The sequence below is a fragment of the Polyodon spathula genome, chromosome 6 (genome assembly GCF_017654505.1).
Source record: "Polyodon spathula isolate WHYD16114869_AA chromosome 6, ASM1765450v1, whole genome shotgun sequence".
Classification (NCBI taxonomy): Eukaryota; Metazoa; Chordata; class Actinopteri; order Acipenseriformes; family Polyodontidae; genus Polyodon; species Polyodon spathula.
In genome coordinates this window covers 16049252-16073257 of record NC_054539.1, presented here as the reverse complement: position 1 = coordinate 16073257, position 24006 = coordinate 16049252, and the positions used below count along the sequence as shown (strand labels likewise).

The following is a 24006-nucleotide window of genomic DNA, read 5'->3' as shown; positions in this document are numbered from 1 at the left end:
CAACACAGCAAATAATGTACACATGAACGCGTCTGATGATCTCCATACAGTAAATGCAGCTATGCAAACCGCTAGCACTTGATAGCAGAGGCATTGTATTGAAACAAGGAATTATTTCTGTCATTTTAGTTGACATTCAAAATAATTGTCCAGTAAATGTGTTGACTGTAGTCAAAACCGGCCTCATGATGATACTCAACCTGACTCGCAAGTGAAATACATCTGAAAAGGTAAATGTGGATAACAAGACCAAAATCATACTGTATTAATAACTCTTGACACTGTTGACAAGCAGCCTGATCAGTAATCAGAAGCCCTACTTATAACTTGGGGTTTTAAAATCGATAAAAACCTATAACACCCCCACCCACCAACCGATACAACAAAAATGACAAATGAAAATCGGTGTATAGCCAGTATTAGACCATGGAGGGTTAAGAACATAATTTACTGTAAAGCACTTAGCCTGCATACGGGTTGGTCCTCTTATTTTGGTGGAAGAGGATTTGGATGGCTTACACAAACTGGATGGACACTTGAACTCAGCTAGCAATACACAAGGGGTAGGTGTGGAAAGTACAGTACTGTCTTAAGGCTATAAAACTTTTCAAAAGCACTCAACTTGAAACTGATGTAGTGTGAACATCTGGGAAAACAGCTCCATGACAAAGAGCACAAACATGTAATGTGTGGCTGCGAGATGTCTGTGAAGTGAAATCAGTGCCACCGCCCATGATAAGGACCTCCACATGACTCTGAGGTCTGCCTGCTTTCCCTCTTTATTAGCAAAACTGTTGAGCAAGCTTATGGTCCCGACATATTGTTGTTCTGCCAGATAACTGATACAGAAATGAAAATGTGGGGATATGCTGTATGTTGTTTTCTTTCTGTATTGTTGGCAATTACAACAGTATGTTTCTTTTTTTTTCCTCTATATTGCATTATATAAACCAATAAGCTATTAATAGAGGTACTGTTCTAAAATCACAAATACAGTGGTTTACTTGTCTCTAATAATATCAGTATTTTGAAGGCACTGACGGTACAGATCTAGAGCAAGGAAAGGAAATTTACAAGTCTTAAATCTTAAATGCTAAGGAATGAGGGTAGAGCACTGCAGCAGCGTAATAAGTACGGTAAAACTGTTGTTATAACAATTATTTACATTGAAATCCATGTCGTGGTAGCTGTATGGAGAACTTTTTTTTCCAGATGAAAAGTATCAGTTGTGCTTTGGCACAGTTTAACTACTGATCAGTTTCTATACACCTCTTTACACCAGCATGTTTTACTCAGAACTGTATCCATAACCACTACCACCCCCCCAAAAAAGCTTGTACAATATGATTGAAATTCTCTTCAGATACCACAGCTCATTTAACAGATGGCCAACATAAAACGCTGTGGCTCAAGAAAACAAGTCAACTGCAACCACTCCCTTACATTAAGAATCTGAGATCATCATTACACACAACTTGGATGGAGAGGAAAGCCAAGTGGGAATATTTTAAATTGATATATTTAAAATATATATCCAAGAGCCAGCTGCCCAACGTTTCCATATGTTGAACATATTTCTCTCAAGGGAGCATGTGTTTGAATCAAAACATTGGAGGTATTTATAGGTTTTTGACGGCATGACTACTTGTTTTTGTTTACACTCAAATTCGTGATTTATACTAAATCTACCTCACTGCATTATGTCATTTTGAAAAATGAAAAATGAACTCGTCAGATCATAGCCCAGACAGAAAAAAGTATATTATGTATCCAAATACCGTTTGGGCATAGGTGGGCAGGCAGTACAAGTGTGGGCGAGGTTAAAGTCCGTTCTGTACGGATGATAAACACAACACACATACCATCACCCGGTTTCATTAATAAAAATACTAAGATTGGGGCATGCTTTATTGTAATTGTTTTTAATATCTGTTGGCCAGCAACAGTGGATGACTATTTTTTTTTTTTTTTTTTTAATGAACAAAAACATTTGCAGTATTCCCTCATAACCAAATGAATAAACGTTTCCTGACACGAGTAACATAATACAGATCTAGTAAGAACCAAACCTAATTCCAGCTGCAAAAGTATCCATAACAAAACACACAAAAAACATATTTCACATTAAAACATGCTGCTTGAAATAAATCAGGTGGCATTCACGTGAAGCAACCTTTAACCAAAGTAGACCGCTGTGCTAAAATGGCGCCGTGGAGTGTGTTTTGTTTGTTTGTTTGTTTGTTTCTCAAGTGGGGAAAAAAAATAAAATCAAATGATTTATTTTGATAGAGCACTAAAACCAAGCAAATGTGAAACAGATCACAGGCAATCAATATAACAAAACAGGCAATGACAATGTCAGGTAACAAATATTATTAAATACATGCTCAGACTTTTGGTAATATGACCAGCTGTTCAGTAAAGAAAACACATACATTGCTACAGTGTCAGTAGATAAAAATAACTACGAGCTAGGTATCATTTAGTACAGGAAGTATGTGGCTTGTTTACATTACAATGAAATTATTAACGCAGAAAGCTCCACGCGATGTAGTCACTCAGTGTCCAAATTCTAACTAGGGCACAACGTTCGTTTTATTTTAACTGCATTTCACACGATCCTTTCTTTAAACATTAGCGTAGTAGCAAAGAAACATACACATTTGCATGACAACTGTGCTAGCCTACACAGAGAAATAAAGGACACAACATATTTTATTGTATACAGTGTTTACTACAAATGTAAAGTCAATTAAGGGATTATCGCTCTTGACAGTTTACTCGCATTGTTGTACGTAGACGACATGATGATGGAGATAATGGTCGAATGCTAGTATTGGCACATAAAGAAAACGAGATTATATTATATATATCTATATATATATTCTATATATATATTATATATATATGATATATATATATATATTTATATATTAATAAGACAGAGTGATTTACCTACTCGAGATAAAATTAATAATACGAAATACTAGACATGCAAAACAACTACAGGATGTGTTTAAAATGCAAATGTAAAAGTTACTTAGTTCTACTGTTTTTCAAAAACGCACAACTAAAATGCAACGTTCTGCACTACCACTGCAAATAAGTTTGACCAAACACAGTATCCATATGGCCACATTGATTTATTGTATATACACGCGTATATTGTCAGCACACGGTAGTAGGCATGGGATTTATTGAATTCTCCCAACGTTTTTTGTTTCTATGTCATGTTAACCGATAGAAACAAAAATAAAAAAAGCATACGTATAAAATACTTACCTAAAAGTTTGCTGTATGGTAACAATTTGCTTCAACCTTCAATCACAATTTAAAATTGAAATTCCCAGAACAAATCTGGCGGGGAGGTAACTTTACTCAACCGAACCCAGCCCCCATCCCCCAAAAACAAACATATTAAATCCATCCTCCCCGCCCATTATCCACGCTCATTGGTCTAACTGTCGCTTTAAAACATACGCTAACATGTAAATGGTTAAAGGTACTGTCTGTTATCTAGTGCCACGCCTATCATTGGTTGCCACATGCTCGACTGCGAATGAAGACACATTTCAGTTTGAACGATCAAGGAGAAATAGCGCCCACTACTATCTATTATAAGTATTACAGTTGGGAAATATATGCAGTAATTTTAGCAGATTTAGCCTAGCTAAAAAAGGGAAACACGTGCCATATGTAACACATACATACGTTTGAGCAAAATAATTTGTTATGCAAACTCTGACATCGCTGGGCAGAACAGAAACTGATAGAAGCTGCTTCTTTATGCTTTTTGCGAGGAACAGTTACAAATTTACCGCTATAGATTGAGGCCAGTTAATCAAAACATAACTACAAGTATTAAATAACAACAACAGTTGTTATTGCATGGATATTAACTTGCTGTCCATATAGTACACTGTAGATACAGTGAAGTTAAATGAATGTAAAATTTTCTGATGTTTACACCAATTGAGTGAACTAACATGGCAGATTAACTACAGTTTACATGTAAACAAGTAAAAAGAAAATGGCACAGTCATTGTGTTTATGTTAAAAGTACAGTTTGATATTGAATATATCTTTACAGTATTAAAATTTGTGTGGATACTCAAGAGACAGCTGCAGGCACTCAAGTGTCCTTGTTTAAAGTTTAAAAGCAATTGTGGATTAAGAACATAAAAAAGTGACTCGACTGCTTAATCAATTTATCATAAGTTTATTCATCAGCAGTCATGGCTATGGAAGTCTATGGGTGTCCTTGACACACAGTCCTGCAACTAAATGGATGCTTAGATATACAAGAGGTGTGAGATTAGGCTTAATGTTACAGGTTAGTATTTGGAAGGTTAGTTAAGATGCTATTTGCATGGTTTCTGGTCTAGCGACATACTCTGTTGCTAATCTATACTTATGCAAGGAACTGACAAATGAAAACAGTTCTTTGCATGTGAACAACAGTCAATAACAGGTAGGGATGACGTTATTGTGGGATGGACTACAAGGAAGAGGAATGCATCCCTCTAAAAATAGCCTCTGCAGAGCTGAATGTTCCAAACAGGATTGCCCGCTTCAGAGAGACAGCCTTACCAGACACTACAAGCACAATGGAGGGTGTGGTGCGGAGGCAGCCCCCCGGGGGGAAATTAAAAAGGGCAACAATATCCATAGGGGACTCAGTCATTAGGAAAACAGATAGTCAGGTGTGCAGCCATGATCCTGAGTCTCGAATGGTGTGTTGCCTCCCCTGTGCCCAGGTGCATGATATCACAACACAGGTGGACAGGCTCTTGGGCTGGGGAGGATCCAGTTGTCGTAGTTCCCGTAGGAACAAACGACATAGGTAAACAGAGTGAGGAGGCCCTGCAAAATAATTAACAGAGTTTACAGAGGAATTAGGCAGAGTTTAAACTAGGGAAGTGGAGGGCAGGGAGGCTGGCGATAAGGGGAGTTACACTACAGACTACACAGCAAACAACAAAGTGCAACCAAATCGTTGCCAATGCTCATAAATGTAAATGTCTACATTTAAATAAAGAAGCATTAGAAATACATTTCTAGAATTTTAGCCATAGTTAATGTGGATAACTATGACATTATGGGAATAACGAAATTCAGGATACATTAATCCCAAAAATGAGAAAAGGTAAACTGAAGAAAAATAAACCACAATGGGTAAATTGAGCTGGGTATTAAAAATAAAATAAAATAATATATTTCTGTTAAATCAAAGGGAGCAGCCTTACAAATAGAATACAGCGAGGCTTGTAGACACCTCAAAAAACAGACTAGGAGATCAAAAAGAGAGCTAGAGAAACAAGTGGCAGTAGATAGTAAACTTAATCCAAAAGGGTTTTTTCAAAATGATATTGGTAAAAGGAAATTGAAGAGGAAATCAGTAGTTTACATGACAGCAGTGGTAATTTATACATGATGATGTATACAAAATAGCAAAGTTAACAGAATGTTAACTTTCTAACTAACGGACCACTCTGGCACCAAAGCGAGCGAACATACAGTAGGTGGGCAGAATGGCCTTTCCTCGTTCTGGAATTTCTCATGATCTTATGTTCTTATGTTGCAAAATTGTTTAGGTCAGTGCATGGATTGACAAACGGCACGTCAGAAATTGAAAGTGTCAGTACAGCCATAGCTATTGTCCATTACACATTTCGTACTAACCTCGAGAGAAACGGCTTTAGAGATAAAGGATTTAAATACAGGCAACACACTAAAACAAAACACATGAAAGCCATAATAATATCGATTGAAAATGCTAAAGAAAAACCTTTACTTCAATATGGGCATCAATTAACCAAAGTAAAATAATAAAATAAAATAATACAATTAATCAAAATCTCTTTTTTGTCTGCACATTTCTCTTAAACTAGAATGCGGGTTGATTATTAGATCTGTACAATAACAAAGAGACAACTGCTACTTTGTTTGTCTTCACTTAACACTTACTGCACTGTTTGTATTTTACAAATCAACATTAAGTTAATCATTATAACTCACGTTTCAAGAGTTGCAAACAACAGTGTTAAAAAGTACCTACCATTAACAGTAGACTGTCCTATCCAATATCCATTACAATGCTGCAGACAGTTTGGATCAATAGTTGGGTATGAATTACCACTTCAGAATAGAACAAGGGCACTCTTCATTATTAATGCAGTGGTTGCTTCCATTTTTACAAAAATATTGTTTCTTTAACAGAGCCATGCAAGGTCAATGGCTTTTTTTTATCTTGATAACCATGTCTCTCATTGAGTAATAGTGGTGCAGCAGCACATGGCAATATTTTTTTCTAAGCAAGTAGGACTTTGCTACACAGTTCGTAGACAAACAATAAGTTTCAGAGGGGCTGAATCAAGGCAGTGGCTAAAAGCAGAGGCATTCCAAAATCCAAAAGAAAAACAGTTTTAATCCCTATAGCGTTCTGGGAATTGACAATACTAACCGGTGCCTATACTAGCCAGGACCCACTAATCTTTAATCACGCTGATGCAGTTATGTTTCTTGGAACTTACCTCAGCAATATAATTCTATTTATTATCTATCCATTGCAGTGTGTGTGCGTGTGTGTGTGTGTGTGTATCATTTACAAGCAAATTCTCTTGCTTTGTCATTTGCATAAAATGTAAATTAGGCAACTAGTCCCATGCTCTTAACAGGGCACTCAATGCAAATACTATCAAATTAAGTATCACACAACACTTCTGTTTAATTTAAGAGGATCCAATAACATTGACAAGATATTTTTATTTTTTATTTTTTTATATACGGAGCCTTCTTTTGTGAAGTGTACATCTAGACATTTTGCCAACACATGTAACATGTCATATACCTGCAGGCCTACTGTTAATAGTACATTTTAAATGGCTCGCAAAACTGGACTAGTAACATTCCAAAATTTAAAACAAAAAACTTTGGAGAAGTGCACTGGAAAATATGAATCCAAAACTGCATCAATACTGTATTAATGTCCACAACTATGGAGTAGTAAAAAAAAAAAAAAAGCATACATTCCCCAGTACTGTATAAAAACTTTTTTTTAAAATATAAAAACCAAGGTCAGCTGTTAAAACTCAAACTCTAAATGTTTGTTGTAACTCAAACTCAGACAGACTCCTATTAGCATAGTTGGGCAGTATCGAAAATACATGTAATTAAAATACGTATTTTCATTACATTTGTATTTTGTAATTTGTAATGCAAATGCAAATTTAGAAGTATTTTGTGTTTTGTATCGAAAATACATTTCTTGAGTATTTTGCAATTTCAAAATACTCCAAAATACATTGTCAGTAATAGTTTAAATATTAAACTGCAGCTGTATAAAATTTAATTATAGTGATTGTGTATTCGATAAAAATAAATAAATAAATAAATAAATGCACACACACACGTCAGTTCGTCTTGGGAGTAAAATTTATATCAATAATGACACGTTGGCTACCACACTGTCTTTCTGGAGACACCACAAGATTCCATCAACTAATGCTTCAGGCTGCTGAAGAGCTGGGTCTTGTATCAGAATCTTTTACTGGGAGACCCCTTGAAGAGGAAGAAGTTGATTTCTTTGTTTTTATGGATAGCAAAGATGTTTCCCAGATAAGTACTCCCTCTACAACAAGCAACAAAGCTGAGCTGATTCTTCATTTTCTTGCAGACCCAAGGAAGGAGGTGGCATCTTTAGAGCAATACCCTTTCATAAAGAAGCTGTTTATACACTTTAATACCATTCTACCTTCCTCTGCTCCTGTTGAGTGTCTCTTTTTTTTTTGCTGGCTTGATTTTCAGCCCCCAAAGAAATTGGTTGTTGGATGACAGTCTAGTACATCAATGTGTACTGAAAACTACACTAATGTTAGACATTAAATACATACTGTTTGAATAGTCAAAGGTTTTTGCTTGCTACTCTCCCTTTTGGTTGGGATGAACTATATATAAATCTGTTTTGTTTATTAAATGTATTTTGTAATTTCAAAATGTATTTTCCAACCTTGCCGATTAGTGGATCTCATTTCAGACAAAAACAAATACGCAAACACAGGGATGTATACTGGCAACAGGCCCTGGCTTTTTTATTGTTAAGAACAACCCATGTAGTTAATGTATTCACCATTATCAACATCTCAGTAGTGTGAGTGCTTATTAAAAACAAATATTAAGTCAATATCAAAGTGTCAAAATATTTATATCAGGCCCATTAGATTATGTAGCTATTTTTGATATGATCACAGGTTGGAACATAATCTTAAACTGGTGGGTTTGAAAGCAGGAGCGCTTTTCATTCTAAAGCAATCAAGAGGCACTTTTAAAAATATCGTGCTAATCCTTCATTGTCAATGAATGAGCAAAGTGTAAATGTTTGAAGTATAAACTTACCAGAAGCAATTGTTCCAGTTCCCAAAACCATTTGAGGCCATTAAGTCCATCATAGTATGTTGGAGTTGGAAAAAAAAGAAGACAAAATCATTAGTAAAAATATAATTTTAGATATTAATCTTGGATGTGGTTCACTGAGCTCCAAACTTTTTTAATAATTGCAAAGCATATGACATGGTATACATAGATTTCCAGAAAGCTTTTGACAAAGATTAATTCTCAAACTGAACACAGTATGGATTCAAGAAAATGCATGCACATGGATTAGGGAGTGGTTAACAAGTAGAAAACAGAAAGTACTGGTTAGAGGAAAAACCTCAGAAGGGAGCGAGGTAACCAGTGGAGTACTACAAGGGTCAGCATTAGGTCCTTTGCTATTCCTAATCTACATTAATGACTTAGATTCTGGTATAGTAAGCAAATTAATGGCAAATAACATTTAATAGAGGAAAGTGTAAGGTACACTATACTTCACACAGGCAATAAAAATGTGCATTGTAAATATCATATGAGACATACTGAAATTGAAGAAGGAATCTATAAAAAAGAGCTAGGAGTTTATGTTGACTCAGAAATGTCTTTATCTAGACAACATGGGGAAGCTATAAAAAAGGCCAGATTCTCAGATAAATAGTGAAAAGTGAAAAATCAAGGGAAGTAATGTTAAAACTTTACAATGCATAAGTAAGACCTCATCTAGAATATTGTGTTCACTTCTGGTCACCTCGCTACAAAAAAGATATTGCTGCTCTAGAAAGAGTGTAAAGAAGAGCGACCAGAATTATTCCCGGTTTAAGAGGCATGTCATATGCAGACAGGCTAAAAAAATTGAATCTATTCAGTGTTGAACAAAGAAGACTATGCAACGATCTGATTCAAGCATTCAGAATTCTAAAAAGTATTGAAAATACTAGGGAGTTTTTCGACCTGAAAAAAAGAAACAAGGACCAGGGGACACAAGTGGAGATTAGATAAAGGGTTATTCAGAACAGAAAATAGGAGGCACTTTTTTACACAGAGAATTGTGAGGGTCTAGAACCAACTCCCCAGTAATGTTGTTGAAGCTGACACCCTGGGATTCTTCAAGAAGCTGATTGATGAGATTTTGGGATCAATAAGCTACTAACAATCAAATGAGCAAGATGGGCCGAATGGCCTCCTCTCCTTTGTAAACTTTATTTATGTTCTTATGTTCTTAACTGTAAAACCAATGAGGGCTAAGGTTGCCCCAGTCGTTTCTTCTAACTTGTATCAAAAACTCAAGCTAAGCTAGAAGAAACATTTAGGGCAACCAAGCAAATAAGCACAACTGTCAAAGCGGTGGGGGTCAAGGTTGCCCTTATTGTTTCTATTAACTTGGCTTGTGTTTTTGATGGAAGTTCGATTTGCTTTTACTGTGCCTGAAAATCTCCACTTTTGTTAATTGCTGTTCTTTCACATTTCCAATGTGTTTTTGTTTCAGATATGACTTAAAGGATAATAACACATGCACATTATAGGAATAGCAAAATAGTTTAAACTTTAGTGAGATAGGGTAAATGTAAATAGTAGCCTAGTCTGTTGAAAAGGTTAAGATGTGAATCTGTGTAGCGCAGCGGTTATGTAATTGGAGAGAAAGCTTATAACTATATATATATATATATATATATATATATATTATCTTTATATATATATTTATATATATATATATAATATATATATATGTATATATTTATATCTAAAGTGTATTTATTTTCACAAAAAAACGTGTTTCACATAAAAAACGTGTTTGTTACACATCAATAAAATATATTTTACTTTTTTTCTTTTTTTTAAAGTTTGCAATATAAACCAACCAAATGTGAGAATTCTACGTAAGACATGCTTCTAATGCAGCTTGTAATGCAGACACCCTAGATTTCAAGCCACAAAATGTGTCCTGTTTTACAACATTTGCAAGTAGTACAGCAGTAAAGTTACAGTTTTTAACAAGTAACGAAACAACCAAGATTTTGTAAATAATTATTATGCATTATCCGGATTGTATTGAAAGCTTTCATCTAATTTTGCAAACTACCAAAGTAAGCTTGGTCCGTTCTTTTAACATATTGCAACATTTTCATATTTAATAAGCAGTACTCGAGAGACGGTGTTGAATTCTCAAAATGTTTGTTTTATTTGAAACTACAGAGAATTCCTGTCAGGGGCTGGAATTCACGGCACCAAAATAATAACTCTGGCACTTTCATTGGATATTCCCTCCGGTCACAGCTCACACACTCGCTCAGTCGCACCCACAGTTGCTCATTCAAGTTTAGAGCTGGACTGTCTCCAGTACCCAGGCTCATGCACCCCTTATATAAACTCCCTTATATATAGGCTATTGCTCAGCATAGCTAATTCTCAGAAATTAACATTCCTTTTTGTCCAGTAGGTATCACAAATAGCGTTACTCTCATCAACCAGTATCGAGAGGAACTGTACTTCCTTGCGCCAGAATCTCAGAATGATGATGATGATGACTCAAAAAATCTCCAAAATCTCGAATGTAGTCCTGAGAATTCTCAGCTGGCTGACTTCATATTTCAAAATACTGCTTGTGTTTTCATTTACTTGTGTAGCACTAACAGTATAACTCAACACTCTTGCAAAGAAAAGGTTATAGTTTCAAATCCCCTGCATGCCGCACCTTTAAATAAAATATATTTTTGGAACGCAAATGTTCCATTTTAAAACAGAAATAAATCATTTAATATAAATGGGGTCTGTAAAAATCTGCAAAAAAATGTTGGGAGAAAAAGAAAAGGAAGAAGAAGAAGAAGTTTACCTTTGGCAACTTACTTCTCTTACTCTATGACAGGTATTGATTTTTTATCTACATTTCACTTGAGAGTGTTTGGAACTCCAAATTAAAAGTGAAGTTGTGTTTTTGGCTGATTTACTTTTGTTGCGCCAATACCCTGAAAACATGTAAACTATCCTTGCTGTATAGAGAGTCTCTGGCAGTTCTCACTGATAAGTTGGCGAGATGACCTATCGTTCCTCTCAATATAAGGGTTTTACTAGTTTATAAGTCATCTAAACCTGTCCCTAGTTAAATCCCAGAGCATGGCTGTACAGATTTCCCAAGAGATTAGTAAAAAGAATTATCACAGTGCACCATCTGTCCTGCTGGTACCAAAACAGAACCAAATAAATCAATTATACAGTATGTGCTTGCCGTCTATTCAGGGGACAAACAAGGACACTTTTCCACATCTGTGTTAATGGTTCTTTATTGAATTTAATAACAATTTGTAACAGTAAAGTTAACTCTTAGTAACACAAGCAAGTTGGTAATGGGATGAGGAAGGTGATGTTCACCTGTGACTTTTGCACTCTTAAACCCATTTGTAACTGTGACCTATGGATTGTATTTGTCCGTGTATGGGAGTGTGTAACACACCTGTAACAGTTATGGTGTGATGTAAAGCAAAATGACTTCACAAAAAGAACGATGGCCATCTATAAAAAATTAAGTTGTTGAACTCTGATAGAAAAAGTGCAAACAACTTAATTTAAAGTCTGTATACTTTTAATTTTTACAAAAACAACCTCAAAACAAAAAGATTAGTGTCCAAGTACACATACATACATACATACATACATGCATACATTACTCTGACAGCCTAGCCTAGCCTTTTGGAAATAATTACCTGTTTTCTGGCCTTTGACTTCATAATTGAGCTTAACTAATTCTATATTTTTTTTAAGATTTCTAATGTAAAGGTGTCAAATGTTTTTGTCATCAACAATTATATATATATATGGAGAGCTTTTGAGGGAGAGGCAATATCTGCAATTGTACCTGTTAGAATGAAATCTAACTTGTTCCGCAGCCACTCGAGTTTTGTGTAACTATCTTGTAGATGTGTAACTAAAAAGCCAGCAATACTGACATACCAGGGTCCTTCGTAATCTGCTTTGAATTGATCTATTACAAGTGACAGCCCATAGATAACAAGTTTCACTTTACTCTGTTGCAATATCATAGGCAATCTTCAAAGGATACCAGGTGTTCTGATTGCTGGCACCTGATAAGGTTATTGGCACATTGCAACACTAGTTGAAAAAAAAAAAAAAAAAAAAAAAAAAAAGAAAAACTCAGTTGATTTATTGAGCAGGTTCTTGGTTCATATCAGAATCATACGCACTTAACCAAGCATTACAAATAATTAAATTAGAACCTTAAATTAGATTCATCTTCCAGCAGGACAATGACCCCAAACATACAGCCAAAGCCACACTGGAGTGGCTTAAAAAGAAAAAGGTCAATGTCCTGAAGTGGCCCAGTCAAAGCCAGCAGACAAAACAAACGTATTTGGCCACTTTAAAAAAAAAAAAAGAGAAACCACAAAGAAAGTGATTTCTATAATTTCTAATTGTTCTATTGAAAGATATAAATTCGAGATTCCAAATTATTATCTGGAATGAAAACCAACAGACACAAGGGGTCCCCAGGACCAGGGTTGGGAACCACTGCTATACGCCATTTGCTTTCAACTCCAGTTCTTTGGACCCGTTCCATTCCAGGTTTTTGTTTCAACCAGGAACTCATGGACAGCCTAAGCTGCATCCAGTCTGGCTCTACAGTTATCGCTATACTGTATGTCTGCCAGAAACTGGGGAAAAAAAAGAAACCTGGTTAAAATAAAAACTTGGACTTTGGTGTTGAGAACTTGAGAACCCCAGCTCTAGAGCAGTTCAGCCTGCGCATTCCTGCGTGGCCAGTGTGGAGACTCTCTCGGTGTAATATTACACTCAAATTCTATGTATATATGTATTTCTGGATTAACTGTTTTTAGTATCTGTCTTACTAAATCATCTTTACTTGCATGCTATTCCTTAGTTAAATATCTGAATATCATTATTGATGAACTGGTAAAACAATGTGATAACCTGATCCAAAATGTATGACAGAAGAGACAATAATAAGAACAAAACAAAATCTTACCAGAATATCTTTTATCAGTCACACAGAACTTCTTCTAACTTCCTCAAACACAATACACAAGACATCGAAATGCAAAGTAAAGTCAGACTCCTTCCTGAGTACTGCCACTCTTCTTATATCTTATGCCTCTAGCTTAAGCAAAAAGGGTGTTTTCCTTTGCACAACCTGCAAGAAACTGCAGGAGTTTCTCACTATCGGAACACAAACAAAGGTGTGAGGTTATTGAAACAGAAAAAAACCTTTGTGCTTGTCTACCTTTTTGTTCCCCGCCATGAAACAGAGGCACTATTTGAACAAAGGGAGTAGCTTTAAGCAGTACTTTGAAAATATTGTTTTAACATAATGCGTAAGGCTTAGGAAAACTAACAGCTCATTCATAACTCAAGCAAATACTGTATATTCATGGTCACCACAATCTTTGCATCATGTTGTTAATACATAGTAGTATTTACACAAATGTGGGTGAACCTGCTTAACGTGCATAATAATGTACTGCAATCAACGTCAACACAACAAAAAAAATAAGTGGCCTACACACAGAGTTGAGACAATGATGTTTTTCCCCTTCATCTCGCCAAAGTATAACCTTTATTGATTAGGGCTTCTCAACATCAAAAATGTTTTTAAGGATCTCACTCAGACGGAAATTGCACAAGTCTTGTTTACATTTTAGAGTCCTCTAATATCCTGTAACCATTTAGAGATGGTTAGGATTCTTGGTTACTGCATTCTTGAGAATCTTGTCACTCTGTCTTTAGCCCTAAATAAATCCAAACATGTTCATTTGTGTAATGTTATTGATCTGTCAGGCATAGGCTCCCTTTATGTAAAATATAGAAAGAAGATACAATTTAAAAAAATAAAACCTCAGCTTTTCTCTACAGAAAATGCAGGACTCAATTAATTTTAATGTACTGTAAGATCAAAGAGGCCTGTTGAGGACTTTAGGGGTCAAGGAATGGAGGGATATTGTTTCATTATTATGTAAATCATAAAACCATGTGTGATAGGTCACTTTATTAATTATAAAACAATTTACCAGTGTGCTATTTTGTGTAATAATTGCAAATTTAAAAGAGCATAAATAACCACAATAAGTGGAGAATAATCAAAGCTTACTATTAGAGCTGCCAAATGTACGTTTTTAGGATACAATGTGAGTAATACATGCTTGTCTATATAATCGTTTAAATGTGTCTCACACTATCTTCTGGTACTCAACACTGACTTGTTTATTATTTCCCTTACACAAAGGATAGTGACATACAAAATGTATGTTTATAAAAAACAATGTGCTATATATCAATATATGTATCAATCTTTATTTCATATAGCACCTTTAATAGTGGACCACCATCACAAAGCACTTTACAGGATAGTGAGGGACAATGCATAATACATTAAATACAGGTCATAGCACAATAAATACAAACAGTAAAAAAAAAATTATTAAAAGCAAATTCATTACATACAAGGCTAGGATGTGAATTCTAAACATTGTGGATATGTGTATCACACAGAATCATCCGAATAAGATGGAGTGAATAACCTGAAATAGCAATTTAGACAACAGCTAATAACAGATATCAGTCTTAAAGAGCATTTAAAGCAAGAGAGAAGAAGTGGGTCTTGAGAGTTGATTTGAAGCGAGCGATTGTGAGAGCTACACGCGCTAAAGCTGGAAAAGAGTTCCAGAGTCTGGGCCATGAAGCTAAAAGAGCGCTCTCCGAGTGTGGTGCAGTTTTGCTTGGGTATAACAAGCAAGCCAGAGTCAGAGGATCTCAGCTTGCGTGTAGGGACATAGCAGGTCAGCAGGTTTGAGAGATACTCTGGATCTGTGTGATGAAGGGCCTTGTTGGCAAGCAGGAGAATTTTGAAAGTAATCCTGAACTTTACAGGTAGCCAGTGCAGCTGGGAAAGACAGGATCTAATGTGATCATGTTTTCTACATCTGGTAAGGATCCTTGCAGCAACATTTTGAACCAACTGCAATCGGTTTATGGAGCGTGATGGAAGACCACCATAGAGAAAGTTGAGTCGAAAGGAGGTAAATGCATGACAGAGTATCTCTGCACCTGGAAGGGAAAGGTAGGGACGGACATTTGAGATGTTTCGGAGGTGGTAGAAGGAGGATTTGACTACAGAGAAGATTTGAGCATCAAAGGAGAGGTTACTATCCAGATGTACACCAAGGCTTCGTACAGTGAGGGAAGGCAGCAGCAGACAATTTCCAAGGTTCAAGGAAGCAATATTGAAATTCTTGAGTTGTGTTTTCTATCCTACTAGAAGTCATTCAGATTTGTTAGTGTTGAGCTGAAGAAAATTGGCAGACATCCAGGCCTCGATGTCTTGGATGCAGGCTGAGAGCCAGACCATGGCAGAGGGACATCCAGGGTCGAGTTTTAGGTAGAGCTGGGTTTCATCTGCATAGGTGTGAAACACAAGGCTATGTTGACAGATGAGGTGACCCAAGGGAATCATGACACTGCGGGTTTCATTAAAAAAACAAAAGGTTCCAAATTAAACCATTAGGGGTTTTGAGATCCAAACATATAAGGGAAGTGTTAGTCCTTCTGCTGAAAATGGTTCTGTGATATTCCAGCCTTGAAAACCATGTGACAGTAAAAGTTAGAATCTGGTAAATCTTACGTTTTACCATTAGCTGTCAACATTTACCAAGTATGGTCAATTATGAAGAAATATATTGTGTTTCTGACATTTACTGTTTAATCTTATAATTCACCAAAGCTTATTGGTAAAGGCACTTGGTTATTCGTGAGATTTACCGGTGTAGAGCCAGCAAGTGGTGCATCGTCAGAATGTGGTACGCTTACTCGTTTAACACCAGAAAATGGTACGCTGTCAGTGCTGTAATTGACTACAAATCAGTACGAACAAGACAAATTGTAGTTTACCCACGAAATGGGGTATATTTACAATTTTAGATAAACCAATGTGTTTCTCATCAGTTTATAAAATATCTCTTCCAACTTTGTAGTACAAAACAAATACCAAACTTATTACTTAACTTAGTTTAGCTTTGCTGTGTAAAGCGATACACACAGTCAAAGCAACTGTACATTCTCTCGAAACCTATCTGTACTAAGAATAGAAACTGGACTACACCTATCTATCTTCACCTGTGACGTTCCGTTTTTACGCATTAAAAAAAATCCAAAATACGCACTAAATGCAAATTTAATGCGTAAAAATACGAATAGCAATTTTTCTGCATACCTTGTTTGCCCCGCCCCTAAAACTTCCACTAACAACTACATCTCCCAGAATACAATGTCTTCACTAGTAAACTGCACGAGAAATACAAATCCAACAGACATTATCCAATCTCTGGCTAGCCCGGTTGTCTTTGCAGCCAATCACAGTAAGAATAAAAAAAAAAATCGACAATATACAGGTTGAAGAGTACACCCCAACCCAGCTACAAATAATCCAACTTCAGTCGTCAGAGGCAACCGCTGAAAGGAGATGGTTAATGTTAAACGAACTGTTTTCTAATTTGTTAATACATTTCGGTATTTTATTTATATGTATGGTTTTATGTTGAAGTTTTAACATGTTCAATGAGTTTAAGAATTTCATGTTAAAATATAAGTAACGTAATTAATTTGCAGAGTTAGTGTGATACCTCGAAAAAAATAAAATGCGCTGAGGCGATGAATAACTTTGTACAGTCTAGAACACAGGCGTGGTTGTAGTTAAAAGTAACATTGCAGTTAAAATGGAAGGCTCTTTTTGAATGCCTAACCCGTTACCATTACAAATTGTACTTTATTTATCGAGGTTAATCATTACTTGCATTTTACTCTGTCAGTATTAAAATAAAATTAGAAGGTAAATTACTCCCAGACCCAAAACTTTATCTGGAGCGCTGTACAACTCTTGAAATTCCGCCTCTGTGCAAGACTGCTATTTTGAGCTTTTGGAGTATCCGTATGTTGGTTACCAGATGCTAAAGCCAAGCAACAGTTTTTGCGCAGTAGTTAAACCGTGTTTTTTTTTTTCTGTTTTTACATATGACGTTGCTGTATGTTAACTGTACATTACCATTTTTCTGATGCTGTTGAAATGTAAAACTAATATTATCTTGTTTTCAAACGGCCACAGGGAACCAGTATTTGTGGCAGCAGCATGGGAACATGCAATCACCGGGTTCAGAATAATAAGATTAAGAAAGTTATCTAAATGTGTATGTGTAAGTAGTATATTAACTAGGCAAGCGTCAGTATTGAACACCGCCTTGAGAAGGAGTGGACTGTTCTTAAGCAGAAGTACACTGACTGCAAGAACCATTTAATTTCAGTTTAAATTACAAGAACTATGCAACACTCGTAAATCAAAAGCGAACTTGTAGGTGACAAACCACATGTTTCGTAGTACGTGTACTTGTGGCTTGTTTCAAAATCATAATCAAAAACAACAACTAACCTAGAGTCGATTGAATTATTCATTGAAATTTATGCAGAATCGAGCGCCCGATGTATTTAAAATACTTTGTATTAATCTACTACGTTCTGAAAAATACAGAGTTGCTGCTTTTACAAACTAGGTTTTACGAAAAAACAATTCCTCTAGAGACAATTCACTAACAACCTTCACCACTTTCTAATGAAATTGTTTTCGCTGGAATGGAATGTGACGGACAGCAGCAAGACTTGCAGCTCGGAACAGCAGCCAGCGATGGAGTGCCAGTTATAGGTCGCACCCCAGATGAAGACAGAATCTTTTCTCATTTGAAAGATGATACTAGAGAACTCCTCGATAACGGTGAGAAGTTTGTGGATTGCACAATAAACACAGTAAACAATCTTGTTAGAAGAAATTAACCCACATTATGTGAATGCAGGGCAGTGACCTGTTTTATTGTCCCACAGGACTAATTGGCTGAGCTAATAATATTTTAGTAACCTATGGCTTAATCTTTTATGAAGCTATGCTTGGGGGTTTGCAGGTGCATGTAGATCATGGTAACTTACAGTAATTTCATGATTTTGACACCCATAAATGTGTTCTTTATGTCCGTAGGGATGTGTGTGTCATTTTAAAATGTTTGAGGAAGAGTCAGCTAAATGTGTTCCAGATCATTGGAATTGGCACACTGACCCAAATCGTTATTTTATTACCCCATGTATTTACTCAAGTAAAAGTTTCCACTGAGGACTAGCCTGTGTAAGTGCTTATCAGGTGAAACCAAGGTGCTTTATTGAGAAAGTCCGAGACTTGGTGTCAGCATGCCCACATGCCTGCCTCCATTATAGCTCCTTCTGTTGTTATACAGTGTGCTTTCCAGGAAGGTGATAATCACAGGTAACCATATTGAGGTCTAACATATCCGTATCATATTATGCACGCAATTCAAAATGTTTTTGTAATGTGGCATGGTTGATTTTTGGGTGGCGGGGTACTAATGTATTTAGCCTTCTAATTAAAAAAAAAAAAAAAAGAAAGAAAAGATATAAAGAAGAGCCAACTTTAATTCTTTCTTTCAGTATTGGGTCATTCTGAAAAGGCCTCTTATGTGATGGAGGTAATGTTATATAACTAATAGCCTACACACTTCATTTACTGATTGCAAGATTACATGGGACTAGCACCCTACAGTTAATATAAGATAATTCAAGATAGCCACTAATTAACATGAACAAGACCAACATTTCTAGTAGTTTAACAACTAATCTTAATATAAATACAAACTTAATTTTCAAATGTTTGTTCATGACAAAAGTAGTGGCACTATTAGGTAGTTATTTCAAACTTCTATTGAAGAAAAACCTTTTGTCAACATGGCAGGTGATGGTCAAGGCAGCTGGATTCCTGTTTGAGAAAAGCACTGTTGAGACGATGACAACAGTATTAAAGAAATGTGGAATACCAAAGCCCACAGTCGAAGCAGTAATCAAGAAGTACCACAGCACAAATTCAACTGAAACTTTTTTTCAATAGCTGTTGAAAATAATTATCTATTGACTTTAGCTAGCAGCTTATATACTGTGTTTTCAGTCAATGAATACATTTTAAAATTACAGATTCTATTACAGATTTTAATGTAAAAGTGCCAATACTCTTATCATGAACAGATATTTCAATTTTTTTTTTTTGTAAAGATTATATTAAACTTCTCAATTGTATATTTTGATCATTGTCATATTGATCAATGATATAGTGGCTGATGTTTTCTAAATGTTTGTACTCTATTTAATTTGTTTTCTTGTATCTTCCATTATGGTAAGTGTAGGGTGCCAATACTTTGTTCTGCTGCTGTATATATTCATACATCATTAATTTGTTGTGTTCTTTGATAATTTCTTGCTGAAAAAAACTCTGTATATTTACTGTATGAACTTTTTTCAACAGTTTTGCAGCAACGCTCACAAATTGTAAGATGCATAGCCAATATTATTTTCCTGCTCATACACCAAACCAAATGTTAAAAAAAAAACAAAAAAACAGTAACATCTAGTTTCTTTGAACTATAACTTGTTAAAATAATGTTTATGGCTTCAGCTATAAAAAGTATAATAAAGTGAGCCTCTGTTGATCTTTTTCTAACTTTCCCATGACAATGTCTTTATTCTTCAGAAACTGAAAATGCGCAAAAAGAAAAAAGAAACAAGAAAAAACCCAAAACAAGAGGCAGAAAAAAGAACCCGCAGCTAACCGCAGCCAGTTGCTTGGACAGTCTGTTGGCAGAGCAGTCATTTGCTAAAACAGAAATTAGGAAGTTTGGCAGTAAGTAGAGTGTTAAAACTGCAATTTAGGTGCCTGGTATTCCAGATTTGTAAGTCGTAATCAGTATTTCAAGAATTCTTTAGTAAAGGCCAAATCCTTTTACGCATGGTAATGTTTTGCTTTCTGTTGTGTGTCTTACTAAGCATGAACACTGCACAGTGTACAGTATGGTTTGGTTTAGAGCCATAGATTTAATTATTTTTTTTTTTTTTACTTACCTGACCTTTAGAAAAAATGATGTTAATAATTAAATCCAGGTGATGGCTAACATTTTATTTCCACATCCTTAAGACTTATCTACAAAAACGTAAGATGATCTTGCAGTACTTGTCCTTATTGACTTTTGCCAAGTGGAAGAGGAAAGGATCCTCCTAGCACTGCAGCTGTTGTTTAAATGGAATGCTTGCAGCTGGCCAGTAGTTTATGAATAATCGCTTGTTTGTTTGGTTTTGTTAGCAAATAGTTTAGAATACGCATTTGTTTATTTTGAACCCATTCTGAACCCCAACAACTTCTTTGTAACCCATTTCTATTCTAAAAGACATTCTGTTCATTGAATTTTACTGTTTTTGATTTTCTGCATGCAATATTTTATGTTACACGGTATATATGATTTATTCACAATAATTTAAATGGAGGGGGGGGGGGGGACTTATTTTTATACTGTCACTTGGATTTCTACACAAACAATGGATGCCCATATAAAACACATTTACAAAAATATGAGTCAGAGCTTGACACTGGCTGAATTCATGGGAGTGGAACTCAATTTAAAAGAAGCAAGTTGGTTCGATCACAGTTTGAACATCCACATAGATTTTCCTCTGCACTCTTCCATGATTACCGCACTTTCTGCTGCATACAATATGAGAACGTAAATAGCTGTATCAGGCAGATTTCACATGTTTTAATTACAATTACATGTGTTGCACAATTAGAATTGATCTTAAAATGTCCAAATAAGACTTTCCCTCTATTGTTTTTATTTCTGTTTTACATCAGTTTCAACTGCGCAAAAAAGTCTGAAGAAAAAAAGAAAAAGAACACTTGGTGCAGAGAGTGAAGATGATGCAGGCAAAAAGAAGAAGAAACCACAACGCCCAAATTACTTTGTGTCCATTCCAATCACAAACCCCAAGGTGTTCAGTACATAATACTTTTTTTTTTATTTGAAAGTGGATGTTTTGGTTATATTTGGTGTAGTTCTGGGCCATTGAGCAGCTTTACTACTGGTGCTGTACATTTTGTCTGTACCAAAGATCCAGTGTCCTAATAAAGACATTTCAGACTTTAATGACAATATCACATTTGCAAAATACTTCCTCATCTACAGTATTGCTATGTAATGTACAATTTTGTTTTTGTGAAATCAAACTAAATCATTCTTCTTTTGAATCCTACTTCTAAGTAATTTCTGTAATGGAATTAATCTTTCTTTGCTTCTTTAGTTTTCTTTGAGAAATCATTTTATCCTTTTCAGTTTAAAATGATTTAAATGTGAAGTGTTAAGGGACTTGATATAGCAGTTTAAGCATGCTTTCACTATGGGTTATTTTTTGTTCAGTGCAGAGGTATACAGTGAAAGCAAATGCGTTGTGGTTTAGATCTGCTTCCTGTGTTATTTACTGTGTTAACAACGTCTTCAGTCAACACTGCATAAATCCATCTGCTTGCAACTTCTGCTTAATAAGAAAACATTTTTTCTTTATTTATTTTTTTTTTACAAAAACAAACTGACACATTTGTTTCCCAGCACGCAATATATTTTATGTTTACCACAAAAAAAGACAGTATCATTGTGATTGTCATAATTTAATTATTGCAAAATGTAATACGATATAAAGAATAAGAAAAAAAAAAAACCTTTCTGGAGCAATTTCCAACAACACTTTTGCCGTAGGCCACATTATGAGAGATGTGCAATAAAATGCTGTTTTACTTTCTTGAACCAAAGAGATCTTGTATTGTACTTTTGATATATACTGAGCATCAGAAGAAATGTATCACATATATTTAGGCATCAAAAGAAACGTATCACGTATATTTGAGCATTAAAATAAACCACTTATATTTGGATCAAATTCACTACGATCAAAAAATGACAAACTCTGTTTTAGAGCCGGTGCAGTGACTTTTTATTATGCTGATTTAATAATTGGCATCACAAAGGTGTGAAAAATGATTTGTCGATCTTGGGCAGGTGTTGTGACTTTTGGTCTTCGAGTTTGTGGCCTGTCATTGACAGAGTGTGTCTGGTTATACCGACTCGCCAGATTTGAAATTGCTGGAAGACGGCAAGACGGCAAGCCATGGTACGCTGGCCTAGTCCAGCCTCCAATAAGCTGATTGCGCAAAGGCACTGCTCTCTTGGCAATTGATTCAGTAATTTTCTTTATTGCTTTTATTCAAGCTTGCAATTCAACAGCTGCAATCACTCCATATCCAGTGTCCAATCAGCTTTCTCACTAAGTAGGTGATTAAGTGCATATGCTTTAGTCATAGTCACACAAGGATGAATGATCGAGTGATTAAAAAAAAACCAAAAACATTTTGTCAATGTCCATTATTTATATACCTTTTTTTTTTTTTTTTTTTTTTAAATAAATGTGTTATAATAGTGATACATTTCTTTTGATGCTCGGTATATATAATTGGGATATAATTGGCAGTAGATTCAGTTTGGTATTAACCATGCCATTTTAGGGTAAAACATTTAAAGTAAATTCCGTAGCATTAGAGCAGTAGGTATTTTGCAAATGTGATACTATCATGAAAGTTTGAAATGCTTATATTAGGACATCTTTGGTGAAGAAATAACAACTTGTTGGTTCACTTTTATAGTGCAGTTTATATCGAGTTAGATGATTCCATGCACATAAATAAACAAGAAATAAATTAACAGAAGTGAAATGCAGGTTTGTTTTTAAGGTCTAACCTTCATGCATTTCAACTCTGTGTTACAGATTGTAAGAGGTATTGAAGCCATTCAAGCTGTGATCATACAGAAGGATCACAGATTCTCTAAGGCTATGATTCCAGCAGGTACTCTTCATATCACCCTGCTGGTGACCTACTTGGGCAATGAAGAAGTCAACATGTAAGTAGTACCAGCATTGATGAAACTGCATGGCTTTAAACTTAATGTCTTGCTATATTGAGAAATGGTGTGTGTCTGTAATACATTTTTGGAAAAGTCACTAGAATTAGTATGCATTTTATATCGGTGAAACTTCTATATTACAGTAGAACCTGTCGTATCTAATTTCATTTATATATGTAAAAATAATGTATCTGAGAGGGAGTCCTTACACTACACTGTAGCTGGTTTATTAACATCGGGCCATTATAAATTAACAATGACAGGTACTGTACATCAGTGTGTCTAAATCACCAACATACAGTACTGCACAAACACTGTACAAAGAAAATCAGAAATTATTGCAAAACAAAGCACTTGAATAAAGTATTTGGCATTTACAAAACAGCATTCCAAAGACAGTTCTTACTGTGCTTTCTCAGTCTATACCAGAGTAATCCAATAGTTATTTTGTGCCTTGCATATTAAACCGAGACAGAAACAACAATAAGAAAGCAGGCACTCAAAAAAATAAATAAATAGTTTCAGCTTTCAAACTGTACCATACATGCAAAGAAGAGTGACCAGAATTATTCCGGGCTTAAAAGGCATGTCATATGCAGACAGGCTAAAAGAATTGAATCTGTTCAGTCTTGAAAAAAGAGGACTACGTGGCGACCTAATTCAAGCCTTCAGAATTCTAAAAGGTATTGACAGTGTCGACCCAAGGGACTTTTTCCGCCTGAAAAAAGAAACAAGGACCAGGGGTCACAAATGGAGATTAGACAAAGGGGCATTCAGAACAGAAAATAGGAGG

The 24006-nt window shown here is 35.4% G+C and overlaps 2 protein-coding genes across 16 annotated transcripts in view; one reads left to right on the top strand and one right to left on the bottom strand.

The window, feature by feature from the left end:
- Nucleotides 1-20481, bottom strand: part of LOC121316915 (protein 4.1-like) — a 99944-nt gene extending 79463 nt beyond the window's left edge. For 6 of the 14 annotated variants that reach the window (XM_041252266.1, XM_041252277.1, XM_041252286.1 and 3 more), the window contains exon 1: nucleotides 3283-3398. The gene's annotated coding sequence lies outside the window, so the exon portion shown is untranslated. Of the gene's footprint in view, nucleotides 1-3282; nucleotides 3400-6058; nucleotides 6250-20331 lie in introns of those variants that run through there. The other 8 variants (XM_041252274.1, XM_041252275.1, XM_041252283.1 and 5 more) reach the window with 5 other exon arrangements.
- LOC121316916 (A-kinase anchor protein 7-like) overlaps nucleotides 16967-24006 on the top strand; it is a 30043-nt gene continuing 23003 nt past the window's right edge. For both annotated transcript variants that reach the window (XM_041252288.1, XM_041252287.1), the window contains exons 1-4: nucleotides 16967-18151; nucleotides 19964-20113; nucleotides 21116-21252; nucleotides 23077-23210. In XM_041252288.1, coding sequence (XP_041108222.1) covers nucleotides 18013-18151; nucleotides 19964-20113; nucleotides 21116-21252; nucleotides 23077-23210 — 560 coding nt within the window. In that variant the 5' untranslated portion in view covers nucleotides 16967-18012. The remainder of the gene's footprint in view (nucleotides 18152-19963; nucleotides 20114-21115; nucleotides 21253-23076; nucleotides 23211-24006) is intronic.